At 61.2% G+C, this 11,042-nt stretch overlaps 1 protein-coding gene across 2 annotated transcripts; it reads right to left on the bottom strand.

Moving 5' to 3' along the window:
• Positions 1-303: 303 nt before the first annotated feature.
• ANGPT4 (angiopoietin 4) lies at positions 304-9,372 on the bottom strand. 2 transcript variants are annotated; one of them, XM_063404428.1, is made up of 10 exons: positions 8,725-9,372; positions 4,460-4,615; positions 4,121-4,242; positions 3,613-3,845; positions 3,009-3,124; positions 2,471-2,572; positions 2,225-2,391; positions 1,324-1,454; positions 1,039-1,242; positions 304-947 (listed from the first exon to the last, which is right to left on the bottom strand). In XM_063404428.1, exons 1-9 carry the CDS (start codon positions 9,004-9,006, stop codon positions 1,082-1,084), a joined length of 1,470 nt encoding a protein of 489 aa, XP_063260498.1. In that variant the 5' UTR covers positions 9,007-9,372; the 3' UTR covers positions 304-947; positions 1,039-1,081. The 2 variants fall into 2 exon arrangements, with proteins under 2 accessions (XP_063260498.1, XP_063260497.1); XM_063404427.1 differs by having other exon boundaries at positions 304-1,242.
• Between the last annotated feature and the right edge of the window lie 1,670 nt (positions 9,373-11,042).

Below are 11,042 nucleotides of genomic sequence, written 5' to 3'. Positions count from 1 at the left end.
CCCTCTGTGCTGAGATTCCCCATGGGTGCCCCATGTGCAGGCAGGAGGTGCAGGCAGGCAGCCAGGACAGAAGGAAAACCGGCAGCACCGCCCCCCGTGTTTTCCATTTTTTAATTATTCCCCACTGATGAGCATCTTCTGGAAGCGCCAACAACGTCACGTGCTTTAATCAGTGTTAATTAGCGGGTGCCTCGGGACAGTGATGAGGGCAGGCAGCAGGAGCCCCCCCGCTGCTGCGTGCACAGCCGGTGTCGGTGCCAGCACCCACCACCTCCCACCTCCCAGCCCCTTGAACCCACAGTCCCCTCCCCACCCACGACCCCCCAGCCCCTTCCTGCCAATCCGGGGACCCTGCCAGCCCCTGCCAGTGCAGTGTCTGCTCGCAGCAAGGGCCTTCCAGAACTGGGCCACTGGCCATCCTAGGACTGGTCCCCATGAAGGTCCCCAAGGACATCCCCTGCTCTTCCTGTCCTCTCTGAGAGCTGGAGAAACCCAGCTCCATCCCATGAGGAGCAGTGCCTGTCCTGCCGTGATGGGGACAGTGGCTCCACCACCAGCCCTCATGCTTATCAGGACTCCTGTCCCACCCAGCTCCTCTAATCCTGCAGGAAAGTGGGATGGTGGAGGGATTTACAATATCCAAAACCAGTGAAAAGGCAAAGCTCCCATCATGTCTGGGGTCCCTCTGAAAGCACACGGTCCCAGGGGTCCTCAGAGCCCCATCACTGCAGGGATCTTGGAGCTCTGTCCCCAAGACAAAACCCTGAGGCCCAGCAAAAATTGGGGAAGAGAAGCTGAGGTGAGATCAGAGAGTTTCCATATGCTGGAGCCCACTTTGGCAGGTCTGGCTTTGTCCCACTCCAGCCCCTGCAGCTCCAGCTCCTGCAGCGCCCTTCACTGGGGCCCGTGGTTCCTCCAGCATGGCCGTGGTGACACTGCAGACTTCTGAAAAACGGGATAAACAAGAGTAAAAAATATAATTCATGGCAAAGGTTCCCTGCAGCAGCTGGGGCACCTTTGCCGCCCCCAACCATCCCTTGTCCCGGACTCCTCTCTCGGTGCTGGCAGTGCTGCAGGCGCGTTAGAAGCCGCTGGGTCGGATCATCATGCGGGTGCCCCTCAGGGAGTAGCTGGGCCCCTGGAAGTGGTGCCAGCGGATGCCGTTGAGCTTGCGGACGTTGTTCCGGGCTGGGTAGTAGATGCCATTCAGGTTGGAGAGGCCACAGGCGTCAAACCACCATCCTGTGGGAAGGGAGCAGGGCGGGAAGGTGGCGTGGCAGGCTGGCAGCCACAGGTGCTGCATGGGGGTGTCCCCCTGCTCACCTCCCGAGAGCATCTGGGCACACTTGCAGAGACAGTTGTCATTGTCGGCGTCACGGGTGCTGAACTGGGTGCCCTGCAGTGCCAGGCCACTCTGCTGCCCAGCTGTGCCACTGTAGTCCTGCAGCGACAGCCTGTGCCCAGCAGGGACACAGCCACTGTCACTGCCAGCTGCTAGGGGGTCACAGAGCCCCCAGCACTGCTCAGGGCTGCACACAGCACAGAGGGACGTGGGCAGAGATCCTGCAGTTCCAGCTTGGCCTCCTGTCCTTGGTCCCCAAGAGTGGAGGTTGTGGCATGCTGGGGCAGAGAGGACCCCCAAGTCTCCTCCAGTCCTCTTGCTGGGGGTCAGCTTGGTGCTAGCATGGGGTGGATGTTGCAGGGGATGTCTGGGGTCTGGTTCCACCTCCAGCCTAGCAGTGAAGGCCCCCAGCTGCTTTGCACCCTCCTGCCCGTGGCCAGGAGCACACGGTCATGGCAAGCTGAGCATGAGGAGCACAGCATCCCTCCCTGGACATGGACAGCCTGAGGATGCCCAACACCCCTGGGAATGCCTGGTGGCCACAGCTGTGTCATCTCCCTTGCTCAAACAAACAGCCTCAGTGCAAGTGCCCAAGTTGTTCCCACTGGGATGGCAAATCCCACTGCCTTGATGCAACTTTATACGTTAAAAATCTACTTCTCAGGAGCCCAGGGAGAAAGGAAAGTGTGACAGCAATGTGCCTGGCACCTGGCATCATAACTACACCAGAACAACCCAGTGAAGCCCCAGGTGATCCTGCACCTCCCGGGGGCACCACACCCAGCCCTTCCCCCTGGCCACTGCTGCCCACAGGGCTTGGGGACAGTCCCAGTGAGTCCCAGGGAGTGCTGGGTGGCTCTTCCCACAGCGCCTCTCCCCTACCTGTAAAACTGCCGCTCACTGCCCAGCTGGAACTTCCCGTAGTGGGCATACACCTGGCCGCCCTCCCAGTCCTGCAGCTCCACCCGCAGGGCATAGGGCACCCGGCTGGTCAGCAGGTGCACGGCCTCATTCCCCAGCCAGTATTCCCCCGACGCGTCCCCAAAGCCCTGTGGAGCAGCAGGGTGGGTGAGTTCAGGGTGCCGGGGGTGCCCCCAGGGGTGTCCCCCTCCCCGGTCAGGCACACACCTGCTTGTACTCCCTCCAGCTCCTCTGGAAGCTGAGGCTGCCGTTGGCACGGAGCTGGATGATGGTCCAGCCCCCTCGGTCCGTTTCCATGTCACAGTATGCCTGCAAGGGGAGTGAGGGACAGGCTGGGGTGGCTTGGAGTGGGCAGCCAGGTGCATCCCTGCCAGGTTGGGCAGCTCAGTGTGGGTGCTCTACAGGTGCTAGAGCTGGCTGAGGGGCTGGTGAGGGTGTGCTGTGCCCACTGCCTGGCTGAGGGGGTCTCTCCTCCCTCCATGGCCATGGACAGGGGCTGGGGTCTGCTGCTCACAGGTCAGGGTGCCTTTAAAATCACTTTTATACCCCAATTTGGAAGGCTGTGCCAGCCCTGTTTTCATCCCAAGGGTGCTGCCTTCACCCCTGTACAGCCCGCAGGTCTGGATGGGGTGGAGAAACTGCCCTGGGATGTGCCAAGCAACAGGGATCTGGTGTGGGGCTGGTGTGCACTGGGTGGGCAGCACTCCAGGGTGCTGCAGGGAAGCCCTCTCTGGACTGTGCTCACCTTTTTGGGCTCGCTGAGGTTGGCAATGTGCAGGGTGTAGATGCCACTGGCTTGGATGCCTGCCCGGCGCACCTCGGCACAGTCCTGGAATTGCTGCTCCTGCTCAGGTGACACGGCTGTGGCAGAGGGGACAGTGGGAAGGCAGAAACCCTGATGGCTCTGTAGTCTGCCTGATTTTGCTGCTCTTCTCTCTCTCTTTAGATTCCTTTGTGCTCAGGGGTTATTTTTTTCCTTCTGTGCCATTTACTGAGGGCTGGGCAAGGCAGCTGTGCCACCAGGGCTGCTGCCAGCCTGACCCCTGGGGGTTTGCCATGGCTGGGAATGGCATCAGGCTATGGACCCACCCCTTGGGGCTCCAAGCTGCTCCTTGGTTGCAATGAGTGGATACTTTTCTAGTGGAAGGTGCTCCTGCCCATGGCAGGGTGTTGGAATGAGGTGAGCTTTAAGATCTCTTCCAACCCAAGCCATTTATGATTGAATGAGTCTATGATTTTTGAGGTGAAGTCACTCAAAGCTGAGCAGGCCACAGGGGCACCCTGGCACGCTCCTGAGAGGATGAGGAGCTTTCCCACTGCCCTCCACTGTGCCCGCACACCCTGCTCACCTCTGCCCTGGGAGACGAGGCGCACCAGGCTCTGGACAGACTGGATGAGCTGGAGCTGCTGGCGCTGGAGCAGGCTGGTGTTGGCACTGGCAGCCAGCAGCGTCTTTTCCATCTCCTCGATGGTGCCGCTCTGCCGGCTCAGCAGCCGCTGCAGCTTCTCCTTCTCTGAGTGGGCCCCCGCCAGCTCCGCCTGCTGCTTCGTTTCCATCTCCAGCACCCGCACCTCCAGGATGCTGGGAGTGGGATGCAGCGGTGATGGGGTGGCAGAGCGGTCCCAGTGTGTCTGCAGGGACTCATCGCTGTCCCCATCCCCTGCTGCACCCCCTGAGTTGTACCCTCACTTCTGGGATGTGCCCAGCCAGGGGAACCCAAAGCCCAGTAGCTGTGCTGGGGCTGTGCAACCCCCTACGGACCACAGCCCCCTCAAAGTGCAGTGTGAGGTGGGAGAGACCAGCCTCCCTTTGGGGTCCAGGGGCTGTGGGGGTCCCTGAGCTGCCCCAGCCCCTACTTGTTTCTGTTCTGCAGCTTGTGGATCTCATTGGTCTGCAGCAGCAGCTGCTTCTCCAGCTTGGAGGTGGACAGGGAATTCTCCTGGAGCTGCATCTCGATGCGCCACGTCTGATTCAGCACCTGCCTCAGGAGCAGAGGGGAGTCTTTGCCTCAGCAGCCAGAGCCACACCACACCCGTGGTGTCACTGGGCTGGCCAGTCTCTGGCACACAGCCCTGCTACCTCTGCCCCTGGTGCCTTAAACCCTGTGTCACCTCAGGGAATCGCTGTTATCTGCAGACAAACCATGCCACCCACCCAGTCTCGGGGTGGTGGGGACGTGGGGACTTGTGCCATACCTGGGCCTCCACGTCGGTGAGCTTGCGGCTCTGCTCGGCGCTGCGGTTGAGGAGGGAGCTGCCGATCTCCAGCATGGTGGCGGTCTGGTTCCGCACGGCAGTCTGCTGCAGCTCCGCCATCTCCGGCTTCACGCTGCTCTGGATGTAGCTCTCCAGCTGTGCAGGGAAGGGAGGATGCAGGGGACCATTCGGGCACCTCTTCGGGTCCTGTCTCAGCATCCCAGCTGAGCCTGGCACCACTGGGCACAGCCCCAGGCACAGCCCTGCGTCTCCACAAGGCTTGACCCACCTCAGGGCCCTTGGAATCTTATCAGAGGACAGAGAGAGCTGAGCTCTGCAGGGGAGGCTCCTCAGGAACCGGCTGCCAAGATTCCTGGGCTGTGGTACCAGCTGGGGCCTGGCACAGGCTTCTGTGTGCCCAGGTGTCCCGGCAGGCTGGGGCTGATGCCCAGCCAGGGTGGCCAGGCAGGGAGTGGCTGGCACTGGCATCAGCATCAGCTGCCAGCCCCCAACCACTGCTTTCCCAGGATATGGAGGGTGAGGGGACACCATCAGCCGGGGAAGGTGGGTGTCCAGCACCCGGTGCTGCTCCACCACGTGGAAGTGCTCGGGGCTGGGAAGAAGCTGGCTGCAAACACAGCTCAGACACAGCTGAGATGACGCTTCCGCTTTCCCAGCCCGCGGGGGAGCCGCCTTTCCCAAAGGCTTTGCTATTTCTGGCAGCCCCGCCATGAGGTTCCCATTCAGCCCCTCCCCAGGGCGATGGCCTCGGTGGGGGCACGGTCCCTCGGCGGGGGCCACAGGGAGCGGAAGGGGCCACGCTGCCGCCCACGCTGGGAAAGCAGCCCCTGAGAGCAGGAGGGACGGGGGCTGCCCAGTTCCCTGCATCCCACAGATCCTGCTCCCTGCCTGAGCTCCCCAGTTGTGCAGGCAGAGCCCCACATCCCCCTGCATCTTGTGGGGTTGTGGACCAGAATCAGCAGGGTTGGGGTGCTGCTCTCTGGGCAGTGGTGCCAGGATGTTCTGCACCACGGTGGAATGCAGTGGTGCTGGGACGCTTGGCGCTGTGGCAGGCAGGCAGCAGTGCTGGATTGTTTGGCATTATGAAACACCAGGATGTTCAGGCATCCTGCAGGCAGCAGTGTTGGGATACTCAGCGTGGGAGTGGGGATTGCAGCGGGCCAGGGCACAGGGCTCTGCACTTGTTTGGCATGATGAAATCTCACTGTTCCCTCCTCCTCCGCACCAGGCGGTGGCAAAACCATCGCCCCACGGTGAGCATCCATGTGGGGCAGGAGGGTCTCGGGGCAGGAAGGTCCCAGGGCTGACCATCTCAGCCAGCATTGTCTGCACCCGTTTCCCTGGGGATTTTCCCTCGCAGGAACATGCTCTCAGGGAGGAAGCAGGGAAAGGTCGGAGAGCCGCGTCTGGAAAACATTTCCCTGAGCTGAGGGATTGCTGGAGAGTTTCCCTTTAACCACGTCGTTAATCTTGTTGCTTCACAGGGCTTGGGGAGGCCTTTTCTCCCTCTCAATCTTGCTTTTCACTTTTTTTTTTTTTAAACAAACATATCTGTGAGCTGGGGGCAGAACATACCCATGGAAAAGGTCAAGCTGGCATGGGGAAGGCTGAGAGCCCTGGAGATGGAGCCCTGGATCCTGGCCCCAGCAGCTCCCTGGGAGCTGGAGTGGTGCACAGTGTCCCCAGGCATGTCTGGCATAGGGGACACAAGTGGGACAGGCTCTGTGCCAAGGACAGGGAATCTGGGATCCCCTCTCCTTCATCTCACGGGTGCTGTTGTGAGCTGGGCCCTCCTGGTCTCAGAGATTCATTTCTCCACCATAAGGGCAGAGCCGCTGGGGGAAAAGCTGTAGTGCTGTTTTGGTGACCCCAAAACATCACCGTGGAGCAGGAGGAAACTCAGCCACTCGCTGTCCCCAACTGGGATCCCACTGCCCACAGCTGGATCATCCTGTGCTGCCTTCTTGCAACCACATCCCTCCCCTATGTCCCAGTTCTTGTCCTGACCTGGCATTTCTAAACATTTCACAAGCACCAGCCTGGGAATCCTTGAGTCACAGGTGGGTGGAAAACCCTTCACCTGCTCTCCACACTGCTGCACACATCCCAGGGTGAGCAGCATCAGCCCTTCAGGCACCTCAGAGCTGCCAAAATGCCACTGCCCCGTTGGAGACCCAATCCCACCCCAAGCCCCCCCCTAGACCCAGCGGCACCATCAGTTGTTTGTGTTTGAACTAAAATTAATTCCTCCTGAGATAGAAGCAGCCGATGTGTCCTTGTGTGCCGGGTCCTCGTCCTGCCCCACCCACCAAGGGCTCCTGAGTGGGAGGGTGGCCCAGCCCCCCAGTGCCATGGATGGGGGTCCTGGGGGAGGCTGGTGCTGGAGATGCTGAGGGGGCCTGGGGAACTCTCTTGGGTATCAGGAGACCTCCCAATTTCTCAACACCCTGCAGGACTCCCCATGCCAGGGCAGAGCAGACAGGGATGCAATGTTGTTTACGATCTGTCCCTGAACCCAGTGCCTCTTTTGAGCCCTCGTTTGTTTGTTCAGGGCTGGAGTCTGACCAAAACAAGCGTTATTGGGCAGCTCTACAGAAATTTGGGAAGCTGAGGAACAACAGAAAAAAACATAGCTGCAAGCTGCCTCTAAAAGGAGAGAGCCATGCTACAGGATGGGGTGGGATGGGGTGGGATGGGATGGGGTACTGGCTGCCCAGTGCTCCACTGCCTTGTGCTCCTTGGGGTTCTGGTGAGGGGCACTGCTGCCCACAGCTGCCCAGATGTGCAGTCCCACTTTGCCTGTGGCTGTCTCCTCTGGACAGGGCCATGTGCACCTGTGGTGGGACCCTGCTCCCCTGCCTTGCTTGGCCATACAAAGGCTGCCCTCATCCCAGGGGAAGCTCAGAGCTGGCCTGGGGACACAGGGCACAAAGACACCAGAGCATAGGGACACCAAGGAACAGAGCTGAGGGCACAGGGACCACAGGCCACAAGGACCCCAGGACTTGTGTGCACCCAGCAGACCCAGCAGGTTCCACAGTGACAGAGAGTCAGTGCCACCAGCCAGGTTGTCACTGGCCCTGCTGACCCCTCTGCAACACTCTGGGCTGGCTTCCAGCAGAGCCACGGTTCAGTGTTTTCCCAGCTCTTGAGGAATTTGTTCTCTAGGATGGCTGAGGGGACAAGGAACAACATCCTGCACGTCCCTGCTGCCTGCACTGTCCCCCACAGCCATGGTGGCTACCCAAGCAGCGTGGCTGGCACAGGCCATCCCTGGACCCCCACTCATTGCGTTGGCCCCATTCTGATCCCTGAGTGCTGCAGGGGCTCAGCACAGGGACATCACCCAGGAAATGGGAGTGCAGAGGCACACAGGTCCCATCGCAGCCTGCTGGGACAACACAGGACATGCATGTGGCACTGCTGGGTCAGTGACAGCTGGGGACAAGCTGCTTCTCCTCTTATCAGTGCAGGTACCCAGTGTTCCTGGCACGGGCTGTGGGGTTGAGGGCCCCCCAGGGATGTGTCCCTTGGGATGAGCTATTCCTGGGTCTGACGCAGGCAGCCGCCCTCAGCTGGAGGGGGCTCCAGGAAGGAAATGCTGCTTCCTGCCTCAGGCATTAGGGATGGGGCGAGCCAGCGGGGGCTGGGGGTGGCAACCCTGTGGGTACATAGCCCCTCTGGTGTGGCACCCCACTGCTCCCACTGTGCACCACTCATAGGCCACCCAGGAGCTGTGGGTCCCACACAGTCTCACCAAGTGCTGGGAGCTTTTGCAAAGCCTGTAAGAAGGAAAATTATGAAGCTGCAGAGATTTTGGTGGCCCCTGCCCTTGGGACCCTTGCCCCACCACTAGCCAAACCCCTTCCCAGTCTCCTTGCCCAGAACTTGGAATGCTGATCCCCAAGGAATGCTTGGCACAGCTAACCCAGCCAGGACCCCATGAGGAGCCTATGGCAAGGATGGACAGGGAATACAGCCTCGATGGGAAGTGATCTGGGTGAGTGATCTGCATGAGCTGCAGCCCCTGCAGAACCCGCAGCACGCATCCCCTCCGTGCAGACAGCACCTGACACCAGCAGCACACCTGCAGAGAAAAGCTGACCTGGATGCTCAGGTGGGCACAATGCCCACAGCTGTGCCACGGGGATGCTGCATGATAGGGTGCTGGACACAGACCCTGCCCACACCACTGTGCTGCTTGTCCCCGCACACATCCCCCCATCCCACATCCCACACCCTACCTTCCGCAGCCACTGCGTGCTGTTCTCCAGGATCCTCTCGAGCTGCCGCAGGCGCTGCGCAGCCCCGAGCCCGGCAGCGCCGGCGGGCGAGTCCCGCTGCAGCAGCGCCTTGGGCGGCCCGGGGGCGGCGGGGCAGGGCACGGGCTCGGCCTCGGGCAGCACGAAGGTGTAGCTGCATTGGCCGTGCTGCACGCGGTGGTAGCGCCGGCGCTGGGCTCCGGCAGCGCACAGAGCCACCGTGGCACAGCTCAGGGCCACCAGGCCGAGGCTGAGCGCCCGCATGGCGCGGGGTCCGGGGATGCTCCGGCTGCGCGCTCCGTGCCAGGATGGCTCAGTGGGCGCTCGCCGCCGCGTCCAACCGCGGCGATTTCGGCATTTCCTCCCTCTGAGGCGGCGCTGGCCGCCCCGGCCTTTTATCGCCAGCCCTCGCAGGGGGAGAGGGGAGGAAAAAAAAAAAGGAAAAAAGAAAAACAAAGGGAAAATCTGTTTAAAAACAATACTTCTATCTTTTTTCTTTCCTCTGAGTCCGCTGCGGGGAGATCAAGTTTCACACGTGATCTATAAATGTCTCTCTCACTCACACACAAACACACACACACACAGAGTCGGACACGCAGCCCCGTCCCTCCCCCGGCCGCTCTCTGCAAAACTCAAAAACTCACTGCGCGTCCCGGGGTGGACAGCGCCGCGGCAGCACCGAGCCCTCCCACCCGCCAGTCCGCACCCAGCGGGTCCCCCCGACCAGCACCCGCTGGGCTTCACCACACCCAGGCACCCCCACCCCAGGCAGCGCAGCTCCTTCCCCAAGCCCAGCTATTTATGATGCCAGCGGGAGCCAGGCCTGGATTTTGCTGCTCTGGCCGTGGGATGAGCCCGTGGGGAGCAGGACGAGGGCTGTGTCTCAGGCAGAGCTGGCAGGACACGGCCAGACTGTGTGGGGGGCTCAGCCTGCCCAGATCCCAGGCTGGGGGTGTCAGACTCCAACCAGAACTGGGGGTCACCACGTCTGGCAGCCCACGTACTGGGATAGGATCTAGGCTGTGTGCCCCAGGAGGAGACAATCCCGGTGGTGGGGACAGGCTGCCAAGGGGATGCCCAAGCACCTCAGCAGAGGGGGATTTTCTCCAACAGCCAGAAAAAAACCCTGGTGGTTCCCAATCCTGTGGAATGGCAGTCCCAGTGTCACAATTGCCGCTTGCCCCAGCACTGGCTCAGGCAATGAACCATGCTGATGGTACTTTAAACAAAAACTTGAAATAAAATCTTTTTCCAGCACCCCAGAGCTGGGAGGCCAGGGCAGGGTGTCCCCCCACAGAGACCCAACTGCAGAGCTGGGGAATGCGGGATTGCACTGCGGCCAAGGCCAGCATCCCCCACCCCCTCCGGCAGCAGCTCGTGGGAATGGGTGAAACAGGGACGGAGGAGCGATGCCGGGGGTTTAATCCGTTTATTTGTCATGAAGCGATCGGAGGAGCTGCTCCGGCAGCTTTGTGCCGGCTCTGGGGCTGGCTCGATGCTGACACCCAGCGCTCCCGTCCTGAAGGGTCTGTGCAGCCCCCGCAGCCTCGACACCCCGCGGCCAGCCCCGGCCTCCCCCTGCTCACGCTCAGGGCAGGGACAGGGAGTTCGGACCGCGGCAAACCCCAAAAGCAGAGCTGCCAGCGGCTGGGCAGCGATTTAAGAACACACATGGAACATATCCCGATAGAGCCCTCTGTGCCTGTGGACACACACAGCGTGGCAGGGAGGGACAGATGGGCACACTGGGGCTCAGCACGCCTGTCACACCCCTGTGATGGCTGGGAGGGAGTTGCAGCGCTGCTTCCAACACGTCCCAGTTTGGGGACACAGGAGGCAGCAGCATCCCCTGCCAGGGCTTGCACTTGCACTGTGCCTGTCTGTCTTAGACCAAACACAGACACGGTCACCCCAAATTCCTGTGCCCACATCCTGCTGGCAGAGAAGCTGTTTGAGCCTCTCTGTGAGCCTGAGGATGGTAGGATTTGGCCCATGAGGGTGCTGAGTGCTGGGCTGGCATGGTCCCAAGAAGGGTTGTCAGTCTGGAGGTCCAGCTGCCCTCCGAGTCCCAGGAGAGCAGGATTTAGCCCTTGGTGTGCTGGTGGGGATGTTGAGCACCAGGCTGGGCTTCTGTGAGCAATGGCACAACCCTCAGTGGAGTCCCAGCCCCGGGAGTCCTGCTGCTTCCCATGCCTGTGGCTGAGGATGGGGGACAGCACCTGGAGCAGCTCAGTGGTGTGCTGTGCCCCCCAGCACTCCCATAAAATCAGGACCCTGTGGAGCCAGGGCATCTCCCAGCC

This window comes from Prinia subflava, chromosome 8 (genome assembly GCF_021018805.1).
Source record: "Prinia subflava isolate CZ2003 ecotype Zambia chromosome 8, Cam_Psub_1.2, whole genome shotgun sequence".
NCBI classification, from domain to species: Eukaryota; Metazoa; Chordata; class Aves; order Passeriformes; family Cisticolidae; genus Prinia; species Prinia subflava.
The sequence above is the reverse complement of the archived record's forward strand: the minus strand, read 5'-3'. Positions and strand labels throughout refer to the sequence as shown.